This window comes from Patagioenas fasciata, chromosome 15 (assembly GCF_037038585.1).
Source record: "Patagioenas fasciata isolate bPatFas1 chromosome 15, bPatFas1.hap1, whole genome shotgun sequence".
In the NCBI taxonomy this organism is placed as follows: Eukaryota; Metazoa; Chordata; class Aves; order Columbiformes; family Columbidae; genus Patagioenas; species Patagioenas fasciata.
In genome coordinates this window covers 16501111-16527135 of record NC_092534.1, presented here as the reverse complement: position 1 = coordinate 16527135, position 26025 = coordinate 16501111, and the positions used below count along the sequence as shown (strand labels likewise).

General features: G+C 49.1%; 1 protein-coding gene across 6 annotated transcripts in view; it reads right to left on the bottom strand.

Annotated features, from left to right (window-relative positions):
- PDGFA (platelet derived growth factor subunit A) overlaps positions 1 to 22088 on the bottom strand; it is a 36675-nt gene extending 14587 nt beyond the window's left edge. The window contains exons 1-7 of one of the 6 annotated variants that reach the window (XR_010652407.2): positions 21089 to 22073; positions 19878 to 19974; positions 12531 to 12635; positions 10539 to 10726; positions 2679 to 2805; positions 1043 to 1125; positions 12 to 125 (exon numbers count right to left, since the gene is read on the bottom strand). Coding sequence is in view for 3 of the 6 variants with exons in the window: in XM_065850484.2 (XP_065706556.1) it covers positions 1070 to 1125; positions 2679 to 2805; positions 10539 to 10726; positions 12531 to 12635; positions 19878 to 19974; positions 21089 to 21151 (636 nt within the window). In the remaining 3 variants the exon portion in view is untranslated. Of the gene's footprint in view, positions 1 to 11; positions 126 to 1042; positions 1126 to 2678; positions 2806 to 10538; positions 10727 to 12530; positions 12636 to 19877; positions 19975 to 21088 lie in introns of all 6 variants that reach the window. The other 5 variants (XR_010652408.2, XM_065850484.2, XM_065850482.2 and 2 more) reach the window with 5 other exon arrangements.
- Between the last annotated feature and the right edge of the window lie 3937 nt (positions 22089 to 26025).

Genomic DNA, 26025 nt, shown 5'->3' with positions numbered 1-26025 from the left:
GAGTCACTAACCTGGGACAAGAAGCTCTAAATGCTGCTCTGATTGAGTTTACATGCTCACTTTTAAAGTTGAATTTTAGAAAATCTGGGCTTCTATCATACTACTCCCAATAAATACCTGTTAATCTGAAACAGGATAGCAAGTTTAGCATTCTTTGGAAATGGTAAATCGGGAGTTTATGTGCAAAAATAGGTGCTTGGAATTGAGTTCAGCATCATCCAGGCGCTGGGCACATCATACACCGCAAACTCCACATCCTTCCCGCTCCAAACACCTGAATCGACTGCAAGAGCTGCAGTTCGCATCGTTTCGAGTCATTAGGAAATGGGAATTCCATGTTTAATTTGGAAGCTGTATCGCCATCATCATACATTGCTAATACGTTGGCCCAAGGATTTCAGTCAATTTTGCACTGAGAGGGTTTTTCACCGCACTGAAAACCTCATGGATTTTGATGACAGCCGTCATCCCAATGAGACAGAACAGACCAAAAACCCTGCACAACAAATGGCGTTTCTAAGCATCTTCCTTGCCAGGAAGGGAGACCATCAGACCCTCGCAGATGCGTGTACCATCAACCCCAGCTCGTGCCAAAATATGGGGTTGATGGCCATGCATATAATGGTATTTTCTCTATGTACACTCAACGTTTTAAAGCCAACGACTGGGAAAGCGACAATTTGGAACCTGGAAATTCGTTCATGCATTATTATGTGATGCTTTGACCTCAGAAATCAATAATAATGAAACAAAAGCAGAGGCAATGGAACTTGAGATTTCAGAAGCTGAAGTATTAGCACCCTCCAAAAACAAAAAAAGCAAGGAAAGGAAGTAGCTGAAGAATGTAAGATGCTCATGGTGATGTGGAGCTTAAAGGAAAAATACCAGCAAGTAGAATTATCAAAGCCAATCAAATCTAATCTCTTTGCAGCCTTGAGGTAGCAAGTGTCAAGATTTCGAACAGTGATTAAGTTGAAGTGATGACATTTGATTAAGTTTTCCAGTACTTGTGCCATTAGGGTGTTCAGCATATAGGTCCTACCTGAGTATCAAATAGTTCCAGTAGGTTTTATGTTGGTTTTAACTTTTTTCGTTTCCGTTTTTTACCTGATTCCCTAGGCCTTCCTGTTAACATAAGGGCAGGGCTGGTAAAAAGCCCTAAGGTAACGCGTTTCGTTGAACACTGAAGTCACAAACACTCAAACCGTTCACATTTAAAAGAAATCTCATTACCCTTTGCGTTCAAGCAATAACTTTATAACATCTGATTGGACATTCCCTTTACAAAGTAATTATACAAAAGTAAAGAAATAATAAACGGAGTTGGCGTTGCAAACGTCATTTCCAAGATCCATCTACGATTCCTGTTCCCATGCAGTACTCGACATTTGCTCTCAGCTCTGGAGTTATGTTCAGCTCACCATCCACTCGCTCGTGCGAGTTACGTTCCTATCTGTAATTAAATCCTAGAAATCTATAATTCCTCCATCACAATTCTACTCCATTTTCCACACACATCACAAAGAGGTTTTCACCTTAAAATCTGAACTGCTTCGTCTGTGGTGATTAAAGACATTGGGAAAAACTAGAATTGATCTCGGAAAAACTGTTTTTCCAAGTAGAAGACATTGGAAAAATACCAAACCATACACACATAAAAATAATAACTTCAAATGTGATTTTATCTACTCATAACCTAGTTTCAGCTAAAACGCTCAGCTCAGACTATAAATCGATGTCACACAAAATCACAGAGGCTTAACTTTGCTTTTATACCAATTCTAATCCTTCTGCTCTGTACACTTGCTTAGACCAGGTTTGTGTCTCCATGCTGGGCGGACACCGTACAGCAGACAAACCCCATCACCTTTGGGCAGCTCTCCCATATTTACCTGCTCCTCACTGACTCCTAAGTTTGGGATGGGTCTCCCGCAGCCCTAAATTCCCAGCAGAAATGTGAACACACTTGAGGCTGCTGCCCACAGACTGAGGACAAAGGGAGGTTCCTATAGGGGGTCTCTCGAATACGTGTCAAGTTCTGCATTGATTGCACCCTACTAAGAAGATCTGAGCTAACGATTTTAGGTGGTTTTACCAAAGTCAGATTGAAAATACATCTTTTCCCACATAAATCTTCCCCCATGGTAACGTAAATAAGGCAAACTTGATACGGCAAACTTGGGTTTAACGTGACAACTGACAATAAATTCTTGTAAGAAAACAACGGGAACGGGCAATGCTGTTTCAAAACTCCTTACTCTTGAATATTGAATTTATTCCTAAGTGCTTTATATTCATTTCATTAATATTTTCCCCAAGGTCAAGTAAATCTCAGGCTTAGCCTTGTCTCCACACAGTCTGAAGAAATTAGGCAACAGAGTTCACCAATAAGCTGCAACATGACAAACTTTAACTTAGTTAAGCAAGACCTCAATCCTATTGGATATTTGCATTTATGTAAAGGCTAACCTAATGAGAATTGACACACTTTACACTTCAAATCCCAACTCCATCCAGCACAAACTGTCCCTAATTCTGTATCTTCAGCACCCAGAGAAGCAGCCGGGAGCTCCTCCGCTGAGTTCACCGGAAGCAAAGTTTGCTTTACATTCTTTACTAATATAAAAATAAAGTCCATACGACATCAGCATTAATGCAAAAATAAAAGGAAAACATACCAGTTTCTTCTTCTCTATAATCTGAATTAGTATTTGATGATGTACAGGTGCATTCCATATGCTCTTCTAATCTCACCAGAACTTCTTTTAATTTTGGCTTTTTTCTAACATATTCCACTTTTGCCACCTATAAAATACGATGAGGTACGTACTGAGACACATTAACACAGTCATAGTTCAGAGCTGAAGACAGATAACTACATCTATTTTTTAACGTAGCCAAACCAATATAAAATGTTAGCATACTAATCACGTTTTATCTTAATTGTGCATCGTGTAACCATTTACTGCACAGACTATTTGTTTATTCAAGTTCAGCAGTTTGAAACAATTTTCTTTTCCCCCAAGAGATAAAACAATTTCCCGTTCATTTTGAAGCTTTAAGCAGCTCGGTTTTCACATACATCACAATAAACTTGTATACAGATTCACATCAGCGGTTGTTCCTGCAGATCACCACTTCCAGCATCATCTTGTGCACGTGTTGACCCAACCATTGCTCTTAAGCTGCAGGCTCACAGGGAAGTCATTAGGTTGGTTTGGAATAGGTTTTATCATTTAAAACTGGTGTCTCCAGAGCCCTCTGAAAGTTAAGTGCCCAACTCTTTCTAGAACCAGGGTCTGAGTATCAGCTTAGAAAGCAGCAGCTCAACCCTACTCACTCCTTGCAATGACCTGGGACTCGTTTGCAGGAGTTCCCATGCACTCTTCTCAGGTCCAAGGGAACTACCATTCGCAAACTGGATCCGATGTTTGATTTTATTTGGGATAGCTGGCAAATACACTATTCCTCTCCATCCATCCATCCAACTGCTTCCCACTGCACTGCTCCACTTTGGGTCAAAGCATCCTTAGAACAACCAAGTCTGAAGGACAAAGTGAGGCTGGAGGAAGGAGCATCCTGAAGAAGCTCCGGATACACGTGGGTCTCCCATCCGAAGGAAACCAATGTGGAAAAGAAGGATGCTGGGGTGTGGGGACACTGACCAAGAGGACATCCTGACCAACTCGGCGGCCAGGAGAGGAGGAATGGAACAAGGGCTGAGAACACCGACGAGCTGGGTGCTGAGATGGGCTGTGGGACACTGCGTGTAGACTTGCGCTAAGTGTTACGGGCACGATAATCACGGTCGTGCAAAGGAATACAGCACCATGTGGGCAGAGAGAGTGCTAGACAGTGTGCAGGGGGCCCGGTGTTCAGATTACAGTTGTGTTAAACACTGCATGAATAGGTGATCATCATTTGCCTGAAATGGGAATTGATGACATTAAATCATGGCCTCTCAGTCCTATCAGTGATTTATCTGTCACAAGAGGGGGCTGCGATGTGGCTGTGCCCGCAAACGGGAAGACTACATAGTACAGGTGTGCGTTATAAATTGGATGGGGGAGCAGAAGGACAGGAGAGGCTGGTGGTCTCTGCAAAAGCAACACCACAGAGCTGCAAAGTCTGAGCCAACCAAAAGCTGCAGTTACTACCAAATCCAGCATCCACAGCTACACCAGACTTCTCCGGTAGTGGTTTACTTGTGTGTTTGGTAGGGATTTAATACTCCAAATGAATCTTTATGCTCTGAAAATCATTCCCTGGCCCTCCCAAAGCGGGAACAGTGCCACAAAACAAGAGTGGTGGCTGGGGAAAAACGAAATGAAACACATTCCAGCTCCAGAATCACTCTTCTAGCTCTGTGGACACCAACTACCCAGGGCCACGGAATGACAGGAACAGAAGCTAAACCCTGGTGTCACTGCAGCTGATGGGAGATCTGCCTTGGTGCTCATGGAGCCAGTTCAGATCCAGCTCTTCCGTCAACAGGATCTGGAGACGATTCCCATTTACCCAGCAAACCAAAGTTGCAGAGAGACAGATGCAATAACTGAAGTGTCACACTGAAAGGTACCTTCCAAAACTATCACATCTCCATATAAACAAATTAAGAGCTGGCTGTGACAAACAAGAACACTTCTGCTGAAATACCGACCATGGTCAAATCTCCCATCAGAACCCAACTCCATCGAGCCTTGGAACACAAAGATTTGAAAATGCAGGGTACAACTGAGTCATCTGCCATCAAAGGATGACTAATCCTTAAAATTTACAAAAACAAACAGTAATTAAGACACCTCCATCATCAGAGGCAAAGAACGAGGCCCAGGAACCACGAAATAGCTTTCAGATCTGCCATGCTTATTACAGCTGTTAGAACAGGCCAGTCTTATTGAAAACTACATGCAACAAAAATAAACTGTAATCAAGCTTTTAAAAGTCTGTCCTTGTTTTGCTTGGTTTTCCAAACATAACGATATATGCAGTTCTGTGGCTATTTGGTATTAAACAAAAGGGGAAAAAAAAGATAACACTTTGAAGAACGTAATGAATTTACACAGCAATTCAAAGCTGGTTTTTGTTGTAGTTAAAGTACAATCCAACACACGCTCCACTGCCCTACTTGATGCTGCACAAGTTGAAGGAATGCAGTTTTGGAAGATGCTGCGAACACTCCAACTGGAGCAGCACAAACGGGCTAAGTCGCTGTGCTCGCGTCACCCATTAACACCTCCTGCCACACGATGCTCATCTGGAACAGTGACACGCGCAGGTCACATCTTCGTGGGTGTGAACAGGGACAGCTATGCGAACAGCACAGGATTTGGCCCTGTGTTAGCATCTTTCTTCTTTGAATTTGTCTCCCCAGTGTTTATCCTGCACAGTTTCAGTGTATTACACACGCTTGGAGATGCTCGGTCCTCAACAAGCCAACATCAGCTTCTTTTGTCTCTAACGCAACAAAACTGAAAATCCTCAAATCCTCTAAAAACACAAAGTGTCACTACATAAAAACTCTCTAAAAGAAAGGCAGTGAAATAACTGACCCGCTTAGTTAAACTACGTATGATCAGTGGCACCATACCTGCATCACTGTGGACTCTATGTGCTATCGTGAGGTGTGATGTGGTGGTTAAGTAAAAATGAAAATAAAATCTGATAAAAACATGTGGCCTAATGGAAATGTCATAGGAACACCCTTCCTAGAGCTTCTCCAGGAGAGATTAAATAATAGCAGGAAAAGAACAGGACTGTAAGCAGAGATGGCCAAAACGCCCCTAGCACAAAGCCAATATTCATCATGGGCAGGAACTTGCAGAAGAAGTCTGAGCACAGAAAATTCCTCACAACAGCAAAAACTCGTGATGGATAGATAAGCTAAATACAGGCCGGGAAATCAAACCAAAGAGCAACTGAACGCTTTTCTTCCACACTGAAATAAACACAAACTGACACAGTGGAGGAAAAATCCACCTTCACCTTGCAACCATGACCTTCACAGCCATCAAGTCTGCGAGGAAGATGTAAGCCAACAGCACAGAGAGGCACCAGATAGGGACTGGGGATTCTGTGGGGCCTGGTAAGTCACGGCTCCATGGGCAGGAGGGCACGACTGGCACCGTGCCCGCAGGACACACCGTGCCAGCTGTGCATGCCCCACCAGCTGTGCATGCTGTGCCAGCTGTGCATGCCCCACCAGCTGTGCATGCTGTGCCAGCTGTGCATGCCCCACCAGCTGTGCATGCTGTGCATGGCGTGCCAGCTTTGCGTGCCATGCCAGTTGTTCGTGCCCTGCCAGCTGTGCATGCCCTGCATGCCCTGCCAGCTGTGCCTGCCCTACATGCGCTGCCAGTTGTGCCTGCCCTGCCAGCTGTGCATGCCCTGCATGCGCTGCCAGCTGTGCCTGCCCTGCCAGCTGTGCTGCCTGCCCTGCATGGGTGGCACGGCGAGTGGCGGGCAGCCCTGCCACCTCAGATCCCGGCAGCCTCCCATCCCAAAACACCCATTGAAGACATTCATGGCGTGCTCCTCTGGCAAAACCCCTTCCTCAGCAAACCTGGTGCACAGTTATTTGGGGTGGGGTATGGAGTATGGGCACAACTGGAGGGTGCTGCAGCAAACCCGTCACCCCGCTCCGGGGAGAGACGGCTCTTGTGGGGTCCCTGTGTCCCCTGTGGCCTGGCTGGGTTCCTCTCAGCCTCTGCGGGCCCCTCTTTCTGGTTTTCTGTCTTGTCCCCCATTCTTAAGTTGACCTTTGATACCTGTCGGCTGGTCCTGCCCGCAGGTCCCAACCAAGTGCTGGCAGTAATCTCCAGTTAAGTCACAGCTAAAATCAAAGTGCTGTTTATCCTAATGACAGAAACAGTCACGGAAGAAAAATGTTCTTAAGCCTGCAAACATTACATATACAGCCACTTTTCCTACACACGGAATTGGCTCCGCAAGGCCTTTTTAACCTCGTCAGGGGCTGGTGGCTGCTCAATAACTCCCTCTGAATTCTTGCATTTTTTTCCCATCTCTCGTCAAAACCCCTTTGGACAACCCCAGATATCGGCTGAGGAGACGCTCCTGCACTCCCCCCTTTCCAGCTCCTTTTCTCTGGGTCTTTGCCTCAATTTACTGTAAGAACACACTGGGTTAAATTTCCCCAAATCAGCTCAACACCGAATATTCAGCAATGGCTAAAGCTGATAGGGCTATGGCTCAAGGCCAAGCAGAAGGCAAAGCTGAAGTAGATGGAGTGGTTTTAGCTCCTGTTTCTTAGTTTGGAAATGAGCGTTGCTGCAAACAACCGCGATACTCAGCTTGGCTGTTCAAAATCAGCAGTATAGGCAGGATTTGCTCTATAACATTAACTGTTATTCACTGCTGTGACCAAATACGTGAACAACATCATGCTCAACACGATGAGAAACCTTTTGGGATGGCTCAGTTCAGAAACGCCCCAGATAAATCACGGTCTGCTACTTGGTAAATACTTGATCTCGCAAGCAGCAGAAGCAACAGAATCTGCAGATGTTACTGAAATGCTTTTGCAGACAGGAAAGGAAATATATGTGTAACAGACACCAACACCTCTAACTCACCAGTCCTCATCACCACTTCTCTATCCGGACAGAAACGCAATCCTCTCCTTCCGATCAAACAGCAACTCCCACCCAGCCGTGTTATTTCTGTTGGATTCTACAGGTGCAGCTCACCAAGCAGAGACTTCTTTGGGACCAGGAGGCTGTGCTCTCACCGTCTCACCCTCTCAGGGTGCAGAGGAAACCCACCCTTTACCCATCTACCCCACGAAGGGGAAACCCTGGAGGATCCATTTCGGGGAAGCTGTTCCACCAGCAGCCCCAGCGCGGATCCTCCCTACAGCTCCAGTTCCCAAGCTCAGTGAAGGCCGAGTAAGAACATCCCCGAGCCCCACAGCCTTTGAACCACGTTCCCAAGAAATGCCCCAACACAAACACCTCCGCCGCTCCTCCCGCACGGCACAACCGTCTCTCAACCTCGACTACAGTGGCCCTCAGTAAGACAAAGAAAACACCCTTTGCTTCCACCCGTCGGATGATGCAAACCCACTTGCTGACCTTTCTGGGTGAACGTTTTTCTAGTGTGAATGGGCCAGCTATGATCTCACTACCTTGTCAATGAGGAGGAAGCGGGGAAAGCCTTTTCAATGTTTAATCAAAGGAGGGCTTTTATGCAGTCTGACATCGGGGGAAACACCGGCCGGCTGTGCAGCCGCCCCGCAGGACTGGCTGAGAAGGCTCTGCAAACGCGCCCCCCTACCTCTGCAGAGACCCCCACTCCGACCAGTACTGACCGGCACGAGCAGACACCCAGCTCTGATCGCAGGACTGGCAAAAGCCTCAGAAAACCACCAGTTATACCCAAGCTACAAGAGGATCTGACTCCAGAGGGCATAAATATGGATTCCGTTCAGAAATTTCTGGTGTGACAGTGGGGTCAGCCTACAACCTTCACAATGAACACCCTGTTCCTGCTTGACCTCTTGTCTGTTTTTCCCCTTTCTACTTAATGACTGTTTGGGGCAGTCTTGGGGCTTTGGAAGTAAACTAGTCCTCCAACGCTGGCTGACGTATATTGATATTGCTGGTGGCAATATATTTACACAGCCACAAAGAGCAGCTGCTCAGCTGAGCCTACTTTTAGTTTGCGCCCTACTAAAATGACTGCAAACCTGAAAGGACTAAAACCGCTATCAGCAGACTGAATGAGAAACTCTGATTTAACACAGCGGCGTGCTGGGGCACATTGTGGGGTTTGTGGCTTCCAGGGAACCCTCGGTGTCCCCAGCAGAAGGGACGGTGACAGCCAGACCGCTCTGCCCATGACCTTCCCCATCGCCACAGGGGCAGGGAACAGGCACAGGGTCGCAATGTGAACGGGCACAGGGTCGCAATGTGAACGGGCACAGGACTGCGATGTGAACGGGCACAGGGTCGCGACGTGAACGGGCACAGGGCTGCGACGTGAACGGGCACAGGGTCGCGACGTGAACGGGCACAGGGCTGCGACGTGAACGGGCACAGGGCTGCGACGTGAACGGGCACAGGGTCGCGACGTGAACGGGCACAGGGTCGCGACGTGAACGGGCACAGGGCTGTGACGTGAACAGGCACAGGGTCGCGACGTGAACGGGCACAGGGTCGCGACGTGAACGGGCACAGGGTCGCGACGTGAACAGGCACAGGGTCGCGATGTCACACACAGGTACCAACAGCACGTTCACAACGCGCAGCTCAGCTCTTTGCTGGGCACCTTGAGCTGCTTCGTAAGCACAAATTGCTACACAAAATTAACGGGAAGCGGCATCAAACCCAAAGGCAAACAGCACTAGGTATTATAACCCTGAGGCACTTGCTGTTTAGCTCCTGCTCTGGATGGTTTACAGCTGTGGTGCTCCAACTCCCCCAGTTTGTTCTTCAGCCCTCAACTTATTGATCCCAACCTTTTTCCTCATTTTAACTTGTTTCTGCGAAGCGTATCCCGCTAAGAAAGGGCAGCAAGCAAGAGCAGAGTATAATTATGTTGGGAAAGACTGAGGGAATATGTTCAGATGTTCAGATGCAGCTTATTTGGGTGTTAAAACATTTCTCAGATATTCAGAAAATTAAACCAAAATGTGCTCGGATGCATGTCTGTGTGTATGAAAAACAACTAAACGGCTTAGATGCCTTATTTTGTATTTAGGACACCCAGGGCTACACTAACAGCACCTTTCTCAATAGGAAATCCATGGCAAGCACAGTGATCTGGGTGCTGTACCGGGCAACTTTATGTTCAAGAATGTGTTGGGGTTTTCTTAAATTCCGCTCTTAAAATACTTAGGGCAACAAGAACCCACAGTCTTAACAATATAAATGCTCAGAGTAAGTCTAATCTCCTACACACAGATGTAAATCAACAGTACTTGTTTAAAGACTGATAAAAATTAGAACACAGTGAAGGCGAATGAACATAAGAAATATTTCACGTAGTATTTACTGGAAAATTGCAACAGGGATTTTGTCTAATGAGTAAATACAGCATGAAGCCGCTGAGTCTTCTATCCCCGGGGTAAGATAATTTGAAACACATTTTTTCAGATCAAAAGTGTTACGTTGTCAAATCTAAAAGCCCAATTTAGGCTGCATAATATTTAATTAAGAAAACAGCATTCCACACTGTGATTTATTTATTTTTTTAAGTCCAATGCCCCCTGAGTCACTTTATCTTCTTAACTCTTCAGATTTGTACTGTGCAAGATCATGGGAAAGACACCATCAACTTTATTTTCATTAAAAAAATAAAAACCTAAAGGGAATCCTGTGAAAACCAAATCCAACCCCAAGATTCTCGTGTAACTTGAAAAGGCCACGTGCTCACTGGGAATGGAGAGGAGCGTTGTATCGGACCCTGCGGCTACGAGGATGGGTCATAAAATCCAGCTCCCCCAGAACAGCCACAAGAATACCTGGGGTTTCTAGACTTCAGAGGACCCTTTTTGGGCCATGCGGCCCCGATTTGCTCACCTTGACGCTTCTGTGGTGTATCCGCGACGGCTGGCACTTGACGCTGCTGGTGTTGCAGCAGCCCGTGCAACGTTTCACCTCCACGCAGGGCGGCCATATCAAGAAGTTGGCGGAGGTGGGATCGATCTGGCTCCGAGGTATCTCGTATATAACTGTCCGTGTCTTGCAGACAGCCGGGATGGCCTCCTCTGCGGACACAAGAGCAGTCACAGCACCAGGTGAGCACCCGGACACACTGCTAACGGCACTGACGAGCGGCACCCTTGGCGGGTTGAGATGATGGTCTCCACCTGGGTACCACCCGCCCATCACTAAACCAGCTGTGCTACCCTAGAGAAACACTCCCAAAACCCAGCCCTGAGTTAAGGGGTCTGGCTCCCGACACAGCTGGGAGCAAAGACCGTTAGATAAGACAATCCTGGCTCTTTAGAAGTGACAGCCTCCCCAGGTTGGATGATCCTCCAATACAGCCCCGAGGTGACTGTGCAACTGCAGCTGTTGTTCTACAACATTGGGGACATCATTGCACACTTATTATCACACAAACACGCGACACCTGGCAAACGCCACCACAGAGGTGCATTGGGGATATTTGTATCACACCCGAATCGGCTCAGCAGGGAAACAACCTGCACCAGCTTGAAAATTCCAAGTCTTGGGTTTCCACTCCCAGTTCCTTAACATCCCCACCTCTGGGAGTCCGTCCATCTGCCATCCCAAAGGCCAATGGAACTTCTTCTGAGTGCAGCTATCAAAGCTTTGTACGCGGTGGGTTGCATTTAATTCGTTATTTCTTGAATGAGGCAAAACCACAAGAGTGGTACGACCAAAAATGCTGCAGCTAAAACAATACCCTTCTGGGCTTGGGGAAGGTGAGCTTGTGAAGAACGGTCTCAGCCACACAGGGATCGTGGAGTAACTCTGCACTGCTGCCGTGAAAAATCCACACCACGTATCCTTCTCAGCTCAGGGACTGCCTAAGAAGTCAAGCCCATAATTCAAAATAGTCCAGGAAATAATTGCAGGGACAGCTCGCTCGATGGGAAGCTCTCTGGGGGCAGCTTGGATTGTTTGCCTCGCAGTGGAAGCAGGGACAGCTTTGGGGTGGATGTGGCAGGGACTGGAACACTGCCTGCGCTTCTTCACTCACTTCTGAAGCACAAGGAGTGCCCGCAACACAAAAATCTAGGCTGGGTTCTGAAAGAGATGAGTTTCAGTCGGCTAAATAGAGTGAGTTGTTCTTTTCAGTTCTCAGTGCCACAAACTCAAGAAAACTAACGGATCAAATACTGCAGGATAGATGGCAACTCCTGCGAGTTATTGAGCGTATCCAGGTCTCACTGTTGTTTATGGGAGGCACTGGCGCCACGTGGAGCAGGCTGTGTCGGAACCGCTGCTCTCTACAGGCGTCCTATCCTAAAATTCATCAACATCCCTCTAAATGTATATTTGGGCTTTGTTGTATCACCGTCATTATTGTTTAATAAGAAAAATATCCCCCTGTAAACACGCCTGCTGCCCCGTGCAATGAAGGAAATGAATGCGCCAGCGTTCCAATCAATGGCTTTTAATTTTTTGGATAAACTGGTTTTTTTCTTTGGAATAAAGAGTCAAGCTGTTTCCTTTTGTGGAGCTTCTGTACTGAAAACTCTACCAACTGTTGGTGTTTTTTAAAGCACACTGCTGTAGTTGTTCCCCACACTATGAATTATACATTGAGTATCGCAGCATTTTCTAACCAAGGTCTAGCTTTCTAACATGCTGCAACAAGAAAGTGAATGTAAAGAATTCGTGCTTGTCTGCCTGCTGTGGACACCCTCCAGAAGACAGCTTCTCAGGCAACGGCTTGTTCTGTGCTAAAAGGAGGGCAGGAACTAGAAATGGCCTTTTTTCCCTTGTGCATGTCTCATTTTCCCAGTGAACTGTCCCGCTTGGCCGACCACAAGCACCCCCTGCTTTTGCTCCCCCCGGTACAAACAGCTGTTTTCTTACCAATGCTTCTTTTTCTGCGAATGGGCACGGGACGATTCTCTTGCACATGTTTAGCAGAATGAACACTATAGGATCTCAAGTTTGTTTCTGAAACATCCTCATATCCTAGAACAGGAAACAAAATATTAAACCTCAGGTACGTTATTCGCATGAAGGTCACTACAGCGCTGCTCCATACATAGAAATCTGTGCTGCTCGTAGGCACAAGACCAAATCCTGCTGCAATTAGTGTAAGGTAACTCCTGTCAATGCAACTGCAAGGGCAGAAGGCGAGGAAGACGTAAACATTAAATGTCATGTATAAGCATGCACAATTTAATTCTGATACCCGTGTCAGTGCAAGCCCCCAGAAACAGCGCGCACTCTGTGACACAAAACCGTATCTAAAGCAGAACAGTTGCATTTTTATGTGAAAGGCATAATAAAGCTTTTCTTCCTGGAAAGGTGCAGAAGTAAGAACAATAATATTGCACTCGAAATGTTTCTCGCGAGAAGGTTTTTGAAGTTCTGGCATGAGGCTATGGTAGAAAATATGGCATTACACACCCAACAGCAACAATGCTGCCTCTGTAAATCTGCTTGGTTTTCAGGGCAGTACTAGGGCAGAATCAAAAGCAAAAAGTAACTAGCATGGGTTTCCTTTCAGCCTCTCTGTTGCAGAACAAATCCCCTGTGAAGTATCCTAACCTTTGGAGGGGCATCTGAAGCTACTGCAAACTCTGGGACAGCATCCAGGCTTGTCTTGTTCCCTAAATAAGCCTACCACATGGGTTAAAGGGCCATGAGAAAAAGCAAGGACGGAAAACTTGGCATTTCATTTATCATAAAAAACAACAAAACAACCGCTCCAACTATTTGGTTTTGTTAAGTGAAGCGGTCCAGGTCGCGTCCCGTGCCGTGGGGTCCGAGAGCGACCAGCACAGCCTGCAAACAGGGGATCAGGGCAATGTAAGCAAACCGAGGGCTGCGAGCAGATTCCAGTGCACCAAAACTAAGACTCTTAGGACACTTCTGCTCGCAGTGCCCTCTGCAACGTCACGGGAGAGCCTCAGGGTTTCACTGCTGGCTCCGAAGAAAACTATGATGTACACTACAAATGGAAATGGTTATTACACAGTACTCAGTTACCTTCTCTACGCGCTACAACATCCCACACTCCTCTGTCTTCTGCACTGCTGCCAGTTCATTCTGCATCCACAGCTGATTGTGACTCTGGAACTGGTTTTATTCCCAGCTGTATTAGTAACGCAGATCATAAGGGTTTGCTCTACAAACCAACCAACTCCTCCTCCCCGCAGGAAATCCTGCCCTGAGGAGCATGAAGCTGGTGGAACCACCAGCAGAGCCTGGTAGGATGTGAAGAGAGCGGTACCCTCAGCACCTCGGAAGGAGCTCTGTGCCTTGGGGTCCCTCTTCACTCCTTGGAAAACACTATCATAGGTAGCTAAGAGAAGATGAATGAGAGGTCCAAGAGGCAGTGCCAGGATCACCCGCGGGTCCTGTCCGCTCTCCTCACCAGCTGAACGGATCCTTGTCTGAAACAAGTCAGTGTGAAATCCAGGCTCTCCATCTACCCAAATAAGCTGGCTCCCGCTTCCTACGTAGAGTGCTTGTTTCCCACTGATTTCAATGGGAAATTTTGGAACCTGGTTAGCAGACAGCAGGCCTTACCCGCAGTCCCAGTCCTGTAACACAACAGCGATAACTAACAGATTTTATTTCTGCTCTTATTGTACCCCATATTCCATAAAACTCATCCGTGGGGTGAATAAAACAGCTCTCCTGAGACCCCACGGAAAGCCTGCGCTGAGCTGGGGCGCGGGGCCAGGGCTCCCGCACCCATTGCGGTGGCACCGGGCCAGGGCTCCCGCACCCATTGCGGTGGCACCGGGCCACCCCCTGACCCCAACTGGTGCCGTGCAAGACGAGGATCCGCTCTGGTCCTCCTCCAGCCCTCTTCCTAAAGCTCAGCCACCCAACACCTTCATACCCAGCTCCTTTTGGCAGCTTCGCGCTGTCACAACCTCCCCCTGAGCTCAAGGCGGTTTGAAGCGATACTCAAAAGGAAGCAGCGTGAGCTCTGCTCAGCCTAAGACCCAGGCCAGGCTCAGAGCGAGAAGTATCCCTGTCCGCGTGCAGTGTTTGAAAAAGATTAAACAAAAAACTAATGCCTCTAATCCGAACTGCTTGGTGGGCACAGACATCTTGCTGAGAAGAGAAACCACGGCCGATGCCAGCGCTACGGCCCGAGCCACCGGCCCTAATCCCGCGTCCAACGCGCTGGCACCGCTCCCTCCTAACGTCACTGATTTCTTGCTGTCTTGTTTAGAGAAGCTGGGAAGACTAAAAGGAATAGTATGATCAGCTAACCAATATGTTAAGCCATGTGCTTACATATAACTGCTCAACTCGGCTGCAATTAGCCATATTCTATCATCATGTTTATAATGCAAAATGACACGTCGAGGAGCATGTGTTGCTTAGAAGATGATTTCTAAGGTGAAGAAGGCCTCTGGCTCGTACTGTATCTCACTGTCTCGCTACATATCTTAGGCATGTGTATCATTTTGTGAGTTCACATCTCGTTGTGAGGGTTAAGAGAAGAGATCTAGGCAGCGAGCACAGCAGACTGCAAAGCGACTTCCAGGCAAACCCCAATGCATTATGCAACACAAATTGTACCATTTCTATCAACACAGCATTGATTCTATTTTTTAAATAAACAGAACTACGAAGCACACGGTTGGTGCCAGAAGACACCACGATGCTAAAGGCACTTGGTGTCCCCCGACCTCGCCGGCATTTGGAAGGAATTCCATATCCCCGTGAAGTCAATGGGAAAATCACGGCACTTCAAGCAATCCTGAGGTCAACGGGAGCCTTGCCCAAGCAGGATGAGGAATCAGAAAGTCACCTTTGAAACCCACGCTTGACTCTGGATGTGTGGCCAGAAGACTTCCATTTATTTCATTAAAACAATGATAGTACAGTAATTACAAGCAACACTCTCTAGTTTGACCTTAAAGGAGCCTGGTAACTGATTTGCATCAGCTGTAGTGACTTAAGAGCATGAAATTGCAGGATAAGGTGTTCATTGGCGCTTAGCGCCTCACAAAATGAGGCTTCGAGCAGAAAACTTAGACACGGGTGGTTCTTAGTTTAGAACTGAGCACTGCTTGTCACTAAGGAAGATGTTGCACAGAGCCAGATTAATGTAGCTCTTTTTTAACATTTTAATAACAAAAAAATGTTTTCGTGGCAGACGATCAAGAAATTTCTCTGTAATCTTCTATGTACTGACAACATATCAACGATGGGTAGAAAAACTCTTGCCATTAGCCTTGGTCAATCCATTAGTGTAGCTGAAATTGTTCTTTTTTGTCAAACTGGCACCTTGCCACGGGGTCGTGGAGCACAAATCACAGAGCTCCTGGGACGTTCTGCCAATATGTGACTACTCTTCTCCCTAAATACGCATGTGGAAAGTATCCTAAGACTACTGTTAGTTTATATTTATCGATTTGTACTTTCACGTTGCCGTCTCCTTCCCAAACAATTTATGTCAGGTACAACCTCCAATATACGCAGTCTTAAGACAAACCCTTAGGGATATCACTTGATGTGGATCCAAGAAGTATAGGTCCAAGACTTCTGGTACCAACAGCAGCAGCTTAGCAAATTCTCTTTATCTCTTTTTTTTTCAGGAATTCAACGTAAGGTACAATAAACCAAAATGGTCTGCCTTACAAATCGGTCCTAGAGCCAGAAAGCCCAAGGCAATGTCAATCTGTTTGTTTGATCTTCCTTCTGGCTGATGCAAAATATGCCCTTCTGACATCCAAATGCAGAGCTCGATGTCATTAAGTTTTCAACTTTGATCTATTAAAGGAAATATAAGTAGCAGCCTGCAAGATCCTGTTCTGTTTAGCTTTTTCTCCCCTTTACCTAGATGTGATCAACCAGCTGTAAAGGAGGAGTATTCGCTCTGTCTGCCTGAGGGGAAACACGGGACACACATGGCAGATGCCCACCTATAGCAATGTTGAAGAGGTGCAAGGAAAGGCAACGCACTGCACCATCACCCCCTTAATTCGAGCGCCGCACCAAGCGCCACAAAGCCACCAGAAGATTTTCCAACAGGTTGAGCTCTGCAGCAATCTCACGCTTTTCCGCAAAACCGCTACGGCGAATTTAGGACATTTCTCCACTTCACAAAAGCTGCTCTGCCAGTTCTTAATCACAGGCCGTTAAATTCACATGGCCTAAGGTGACCCTGCGGTTGATGCCCTCAAACCATGCAGAGCAGCACGCTCAGCCCTGAACTTCCCCACGCAGGGAGAGGAGCGGGGAAAATGTGTTCCCAGCGGGAGGAAAACATAATAGGTGATGGAATGAACTCTGCCTCCCACGGGACAGATGGGAGAGGTGGAGCGGGGAGGCAAACGGCGCTGCTAAGCCAAGGAGAGCTCCACAGGCGGCATCGAGGAAATGCCCCCGTTTCGGTGACTGAGCCTGTTAGTAGTAAACTGTACTCTGCACACTACAGCTGCCGCTTCCCGGCATCACGCACGCTTTCTGCTTTAAATAGGGTCAGACACTGCTCTCTGTCACGCCAACGAAACCATCGCCGACGATGGATCCCAACCGCAGCAGATTAACCTGTTTTCTGGTATAAACACAATTTTTCTGTCGCCTTTACAGGGACTTCGACCCGGACACGCGGCGCTGGGCGCTGACTGACCGGCCTGGATTTTCCCTTTTGAATACAATGATCAGCTCCATGTTGGGTTGTGTTTTTCTTTAAGTAATACGCCAGATGGTCTGGGGGTGTGGTTTCTAATTTTATGAAGGGGGTTATCAGTCATCTCTGCGCTACAATATAGAGACCAAATCTGTCAGAATAGAAGAAAAACCTGCCCACTCTGACTTACAAAACTTACTTTTCCAATTAAAAATATAAGCTTTGCATTGCGGGAGAGAGAAATGACTGCTCTCCCTTCGTTTTCCGCAGATTCTGCCTTGTTGCTCAGGAATATCGGACATTTTCTGCAAGCGGGCCTGATCCTGCAAACTCTTCCCCTACAAGATCATTCTTAATTCTCGAGTCCACCCACTGAGTTTAAACAGGGCTACGCGCACGCAGAAGGACCGGCAACACCATGCGCTAAAACCAGGGAGAAAATAAGCACTGGAGTGGTTTTATTCCCATCCTCAGTTTCAGACACAGAACTGAACCTACCGTGCAAACCCCACCGAACTCGCCCTGCGCTAAACGCACTTACAGCCCTAAGGAAATGCGTGTCAGCAATATCAGCTTACCAGGGACAACCAGAATACATTCGATTTGCTAATCCAAGCTAATACTAAAAATAGTAAACAGGTCCGATCCTGTTTAATGAAGAAAACATATTCATTTCAATGTTCAATTAGCCACTCTGATAAACCCTTAATAAGAATTACTCATGACAGTGTGCTCAGTAAATGCGAATGTGGGTAGCAAGGACCAGTTACTCTATGAAGATCCAATCCTGCCTGTGCTCAGCAAAGGAGCACAAAGCAAGAAAAGGGTGAAAGGCTGAATATTTTTAGTGTTTAATACTGAGCTCACGTCTTAAAGCATTACTGTTTCATGTTGAAATAGTCAAATATTTATGGGTCTTGTTTCTCTAATGGTTTCTAAACTGACAAACTGCAGGAAAGCAGCAAAATCAAACGGTAAACTTGTGGCCGACCTCTTCAATTTTTGGTCATGCACCCCCTGGTTAATATTTGCCACGAGGTAAATCATTATTTTGTGAAATAAATTTCTCTCTGCTACATCTCCTGATTTATTCAGCTCCTGCCGTTGCTTCACTCGTCTGCTTCGTTCTCTTGCAATGGAGCCACGTGAACTTTTGCTCTCTTTCTAAGTGGTATTTAAAAATGAAGCATGTGCTGCTTACGCTGGGGTATTTGAAAAAATAACGTATTCTGGTAGCTACAGATTCCTGACTCAAAGGCAGCAGGAACACACGGTGTTTTAGAACGGCAGCGCCCAGCCCCAGCCCTTCTGCAACAGCAACCAAGCCCTCCAGCGCGCTCACTGGGAGCACAATCTCAGCAGCGCACTTGTCTGCTCCAAACCAGCCTTCGGTGGGGAAATATGTCCTGCACACCCCTTCCCTGTTGTGAAAGCTCTTTAATTGCAGCGATAAGCAATAACGATGAAGCACTGCTCTCCAAAAACACTAAGCCAATGCCAACAAATCTGGTAATTAGTAATTAGCCTCTCTGGTAAAGTATTGTGCAAGAGAGAAATATTCCCATCTTCAGTGTAATGGGAAGCCATTCGGCCCCTAATCAACATGAAAATTGAAAGCTATGGCTGTAAAACACGCTCCTAGTCCATTCCTGCTCATTAATACAGCACTGTGCAAAAAGCAGTGAGTTAAAACTCTAGAAGGATCCTGCAACACTGAATGAAGGTGACTGAACCTGGCGCAGACTTTACAAAAACACACAGCACACGGTTGAAAAGGAGATGGCCCAGCACCAACGCAAGCAAGAACTCATTCATTTCTCTCCATGTTTGCTCTTCAGAGAGATGCAGGTTTCCCTTGGGCACATCAAAGGTGCCGGGTTTATTCTCTCTCAACTAAGGGAAGAAATCACCAGGAACAAAGTGCACCAAGTGAAACCAAATGATAAGAAACGCAGTAATACAGTGCTTCTAGACCTGATTTACTGCTGCAATGATCTGTTTGAACTGCACGTTCTCACTACACCCATTTGCATGCCTAATGATGCAGAAAATAACCCTGCAATATTTTCTTTTGGGAAAAAAGTGTGGTTTTAAGGGTAAGCTTCATATGCAGGTTCCTGTTTAAAGTCAGCGTGGACGGTTTATTTTCCTTTTAATAAAGCCCAGAGCTTGAAGAGACATTACTTCATTCATAAATATTGTTTCAAATATTTTAAATACCTCTAGGACAGTAGTTTAAAGATAACAGAGCAATGCAAGACCAACAACAAACCTTACAGAAATTCTTCTCCGCTGAGAACCGGAGAGGTCTGAAAACACGGAGGGTCACCAGGTCCCTCTCCACCCTGAGCCCCCCGCGAAGTTTTAATTCCCCCTCGGCCCCCTGGCCGCCGCCTCCCTTTGAACTGAAGCTCCCCTGCCCAGGGCAGCCTGGCCCTGGAGGCTGCGCCCGGCACGGCTCCCGTCCCCGGGGCCAGGCAGCCCGGGTCGCGCCACCGGAGCGGCGAGAGGCGTTCGGGGCGCTGCGCCGCGGCCGCCCGCGGTGCCTCCCCCCCGGGGCGGCGGCGGCCGACGGCGCGGAAGGAAGGAGGACGGGACTAATTTACCTACGGAGTCAATCTCCAGGAGGCGCTGCAAGTCGCGGATGCTGTGGATCTCGCTGTGCGCCAGCCGCTCGATGAGCTCCTGCGGGATCTCGGCCTCCTTCAAAGACACACACACCGCGGGTCACCGCGCAGCCCGCGCAGCGCCGGGGATTTAGCGCTTCGGGGCTGGGGGCCTGGGGGACTGGGGTTTTATGGAGGGTGCAGGGTGTTTGTTGGATATCTTTGGATTAAAGCAGGGGAAAAATACACACCCACGCCCCCCGCTCCGCCGGGGGCTGGAGCGCTCCCCGCCGCCCCCGCCTGCGCGCCCGCGGGAGCTGCGCGCCGCCTGCGGAACTGCGCCACGGCTCGGCCCGGCGGGCGGCTGCGCGGGGCTCCGGCCTGTGCCCGGCACAGCTGCGCCTCCTCTCCCCGAGCCCCGCTCGACGGCTGCGAACCCACCCCGCGCAGCCGGCTGCGGAAGTCTGCCCAAGCCCACCGCGGGCGCGGACTCCCCCGACCCGCGGAGGAGGAGGGGGACCGTGTCCCGCGGGGCCACCGCCATCCTACCAGCGCCCACGCCGGGGCTCCCAGTGCCAAGCACACCCGGTCCCGGGAAAAGTTAAAGAGTCGCCGTGCAGCGCCGAGCACCGCGCTCGCCTCGACCGGGGCCACCTGTAGCAACCCCAAGCCGGGGCTCCGCGCTGGAGCCCGACCCTCGCCCGCTCTCAGCCGGGTGATCTTCGAACACCGGGGAGGGGCGTTTTAGGGCGGGGGGATCCAACCAACTTCTGCCCGCGGCACTAACGGTGCCTGCGGCCGGTTGCGTGCAGCGCCGTGCGCCGCGGGGGCGGCCGCTGCCAGGCGGCTCCGCGCTCCGCTCTGTTTGCAAATAGCCGCAGCCCTTCTGCACCCTCGGGGCGTGAATATGTAATATATATATACACATTATATCTTATATGTATAATTTTTAAGGGCAGCCAGCAGCCCCGGAGCGGAATGCACAGTCATTCCCCTTCATCTCTGGCATGCATGAAATGGCAACTTGCTTTCTGGCCGGGGCGCGCAGGGGCTGGGGCACGGCGAGCGCTCTCGGCGAGGCCGGGGCGCGGAGATGCCCGCGGAGCCCAGGTGGGCAGCCCGCTCCCCCGTGCCCTCCGCCGCCGGCTCGCCCCGACCCCGGCTGCGGCGTGCCCCGGAGACCGAGAACGCAGGAAGCCGCTCTCACCTACCTCGCAGAAGGTAAAGGACAGGTAGCCAAAACCTATCAGCAAAACGCAAGCCCAGGTCCTCATCTCGGTCTAGTGCACTTTAGACACGGAGGGAAGGCAACGCTGATGGAAAGGAGCTGCAGGCCGGCTCCTGCCGCGCAGGAATTCAGTACCATCCCTCAGGGGAAAGGCAGCGGGGTGGCTCGGGGGTCCTCCGCATCCAGGGTGGGTCGGGGCTGCCTCGGGGCGGCGGTGGTTTAATTACGGCGCTGCCGCTGTTTGTATGTTCCCCTCGCTACGGGAGCGTGGCTGCTCTCCTTTCTGCCGCTCTCGCTCGCTCCTCTTGGCTCTTAGGACTAGACCAGCCGGTACTTCTGCATATTTGCTTAGATCAGACCAAAGTGAAACCCAAGGAGTCGATCCGGAGCGCAGCCGAAACGCCCATCACCTGTCTGGGGCGGCTGCCCCCCTCGCGGCGGGCGGCGCTGGGTCCCGCCTCCCCCCGCCGCCGCGGCCTCTCGCTCCGCGCCGGGACTCAGGGATTTCTGTGTTTGCCGGCTGCTCCCCCACCCCGCTGTGCTCGCCCTCCACCCTCTGCCCCTTTCTCAAAAAGGGGAAAAAAAAAATCTTTATTGGTACGGGTCGAAATGTTCCTCTCGCTGAGAACGGTCCCGCTTCCCTCCCCGGCTGGGTGAGGTTAAAAATAATAACTAATTACGAATAATAGCAGTGATAAATCGGAGCAATATTGCAAGATCTCGCGGGCTGCCTTGGTGCAGTTCCTTCTCCACTTTGCACGGGAGAAAAAGCGAGGAGGAGGAAGAAGGGGAAAAAAGAAAATTTAAAAAAAATAATATATATATATATATATGCAAGAAGGTTTAAATCCCAAGGGGATCGGAGACGAACTGCAACTCCTGGCGGAGGGAGGACTCCGGGGCTCGCTCCGAAGCGGTGGCCTGTCTGGAGCGTGGCTCCGGCGAGGAGCAGCATTTACCGCTCCCCTCCCTGCCATGCGCCTCCCCCGTCCCTCCTCCCGGTACTCCCGGCACCAAACCCACAAACAACAAGTCGTGGGGGCCGCCGCCAGCTGCAGCCCCTGCGCGCAGGGCGAGAGGGCTCTGCCCACATGGAAGGGCAGGGAAAAAGAAAAGGAGCCGGAGGAGGGCCGGGGGGGGGGGAGCGGGGCAGCCCGGCCGCCACCCCGGCCCTCTGCGGCACTGGGGCGGGGGAGCCGCCGCGCCGAGCAGCGGGGAAGGGCTGGAGCTGCTGCGCAACAGCCACCGTGTAACCTTATGGGATCCACCTTGTGCCCCTGCCGTTTATATAAGGCGGAAGAGATCGCCATGACCACGGAGGGGGTGTTTTTTTGTGGGTTGGTGGTGGTTTTTTTTTTTGGCGGGGGGGGGGGGAAGCGGGGAGTCGCCTTTTGCAGCAGCGGGGGCAGGCTGGCGATAGGTTGCGTTTGGTTTGTGGTTTTGTTTTTTGTTAATGTAGCTTCTTCGCTGCTGTTGCAAAGGAGAAAAGCGCCCCCCCGCCTTAAGAAATACACCAGCCCCCCCAGTAAATAACCAGCGGCTGGGGGTGCCGGTGCGCGCCCTCCGCCCTGCGGCAGGCGGCTGCGGCATGCGCGGGTGCGGGGCTCCCCGCCGCGGCCGCGGAGGCGCTGCGCCCCGGGGCTCCGCCGCAGCCGGTCCCGGTGCCCCCGCAGCCGGCCCGCGGCCGCCGGTGCCGGAGCCGGGCGGCGGCAGCTCGCTCTGCTTTCGCATCCGCCCTCCCCGTCGCCCCAGAGAGAAAAATGCCCCCTTTCCCCCGGCACAGATTGGCACAAGGTGCCTGCTGCACCCTGACATCTCCCTGAACTCATTGTGATTTAAATAACAGCCCTTTCTCGTCTAAACAAAGCATCTTAATAGCAGATGCAAAGAATTCAGCTCATCTGAAAATCCAATAGCATTTAAGTGGATTAACTGCAATAACACAACTGAGGAGTGATACTATCCTTCATGGAAGACAATAGACTGTAAATGCACAGCCAGGGAGACTTATCCTTTCATCTCTGAATTTCCTTCAGCATTTCAAAAGCGAATGCTTTCTAGAAGCCCTGAAGGGCTTTGCACGCTACTGGCTTGGACATGCTTCTAGGAAACAACCTGTGCTTTAATGGGCACTTTGCAATTGCATAGAAGTTCCCACCAAAACAGAAGTGGCCTTTCAAGTACGTTTAATTCTCTCTCATGATGTCATGTAGACTTACAGGGTGGTCTCCAGGACCACAACGGGGGAAAAGAAAAAGGTGGGGGGTTGAAAAGGGAGAAAAGGGAAAGAGATGTAAAAGATTTGGAAGCACTTTAGAAAGGAGAATGGTGCTCTTTTTTTAAAACAAAAAGAAGTGCTGAGCCAGTGTGGAGCCATTCTGAAACGTCTCCTGATATAAATGAAATGGTCCGAGTGGCACAGTGCAGCAGCCCCATCCACACAGGCTGCGCTGGCGAGCGCGGGGCAAAAAGGAGATGGAGCAGGGCAGGGCAGCCTGGTAGTTGCCATCGCTTTCTTACACAGAGGTTGGCATCACAGAAGTAGAAAGTGATGACTTTAGTTAAAAAAAAAACCAGTCTCATCTGCTGGGCTTAAAGACACAATTCTTATGGTCTCTGTTGTCATAGTAATCAAAAAAATAATTACCAAACAGTGAAATAGATTCTGACATTACCGGCTTGCAGAGCACTTACTTCTCTCCTTCCTTCATTGGTCAGCGTGTCTGGGGTCAGAAGTGCTGGGTGTTTGTAGCTCTTTCCAGTCCAAAAGCCAACTTAGAGGTAGCGCCTGCTTTATCTCTTGATTAATAAAAAAAATCTATGCAGTTTTGATTTTTCTTACATTTTCCTCATTTTATGAGAAACATACTGCATCAGCATCTTTTTTAGATCTGTCATTGCAGAGCTCAGATAAGCATCTTTCCTCTGGGTTCAGTTACACTCGGAGTAGCTTTTAACATTAGGCTGCTTATATGGATCATTGCAAATATTTGATAATAATGCAAAATATGTAAGATCCCAGAAGAGACCAAAGACCGTAAATACAATTCACACAGATTCTGCAAACAGCTTTACACTTGGGTTGTCTGTCTGCTTACAAAACACATTTTCTCTTTGTCTGTTGTTTGATCTAAAAATGCATTTGTGCCATTTAAGTCCTTACAAGCACGCAAAGATACATTTGCATTGAAAACACTATACAAGCACATCTTTCCTTCAGCGTGGCACCCTCCGCCAGTCTACAAGTCTATTAAACGTGTGCATCAAACATCAAACATCATCTTTTATGTAATACCCGCAAGCCACACATGTGGAAAGAGTGACAGGATGGTATTTATAGGTTTAACAGAAAATCAGTACGAAGAACAGAACACCAGAAAATTAGGGTTTGCGCTTTTCTATTTGTATGAGAGCAGCAAGCAAGATATTGCTCGCCTAATTGCAAGTATGTACTCTTAGAAGCCCCTCAAATGTCGTGAATTCTAATAGAATTATACTGTGACAGAGTGTTGAGAGGGAGGATTCCCAGGGTTTGCGCAGCACTTGGCATGGGGGAAGGGACGCAGAACCTCCGTGACACAAAACTAAACTACTTCAGTGGCACCAGTGCTTTCTGGAGACGACGACACGTGAAGCCAGGGTGCCCCAAACCAGGCTGCCGGCACCGGCTACGAAGCTCATTTAAATCCCTGCTGGCTGGGTTATAACCACAGGTCGAGGCGGAGAAACGTGCGGGGCCGTGATGCGGGAGAGCAGCCGGGCTGTGGGGCGCAGCGGGGCGGGCGCTGTGGTGGTCGGGACGCGGCTGAAGCCACGCAGGGCGCTGGGCTGGCTGCGCCGTGGTGCCTGCAACCCTGGCAACTATCTCAGCGGCCGGGTTGAAACGTCAACGCGTGCTCGGCCCTCCTGACAAGCCTTAAAGTTGCGAGAGGAGTTGTTCCATTGGGATCCCATTCCTGGGCAACCTGCCTGAGACTTTCTCAGACTTGATTTTTAGCGTGGATTTTGCCTCATCGATAACCATGTTAAAATTAACAAAACAGAATGAGTTTGGGTAACGGGTTTTTTCTTTGGACGGGTGGCCTGCTTTTCCTGTAGTGGCTGTTTGGGGCTGGCCAAAGTGCTTTGGTGTGTTCTGTGGGATACATTCTGCCCCCACGACTGAAAAAGGACCAAGAGCCAAGAGTGTCCTGTCTCCAGAAAGGGACCTCTCGGTGATCTGGGCCCACACCATTCAGCATTGGTGCCACACGGTATAATACAAAGGATAAAAGTTCAAAACATTAAACCCACAGACCTAGACAAGAAGCTCATGCACTTTGGGTGGTTTCCCTCTGATTTTGAACACTTCTTTGCCCAATAGCTTCAGAAGGACACGTGTTCATGGTGGGGGAGGTCACTTCTGCCTCCAGCAGCAGGCACAAAGCTGTCGCAGGTGCAGGTGAAGTACAGCCAACAGATTGCAAGTGCAGAAAGCACTGATGGCAGGCAAACTGTTCCCTTCCCTGAAACTTGGCCCATAAAGAGCAACAAGGAAAGCTGCAAGAACAAGCAAGACAGTTATTATTCCAGCTGGTACACCTACAAACATTATTTCCTCCTCTTCCAGATCTTCCTTTTGGATCCTTGCACTGGCTCCGTCCGTCTGGCTAAGCTTTGTTTTCTTTGAAACTTTTGTTGGTGCAGCTCTCCAGATGCTTTCACGGTTGATAATTTTCTTAAATAGTCATAAGATGCAAACCTGCTATGAGGTTTCGGCTAAGTGGAGTGGCAGGAGGGGCTCCAATGTGTTTATGCTGTCCTTGCCCCTGGGCACAGCGGGTGGCCACGGCGCTCGCCGCCTGCGTGGGCTGACACGTAGAGCCGCGACATTTCCGGAGATGGCGCGGGGTCCCACTAGAGCTGATCCACCCCCCCAAA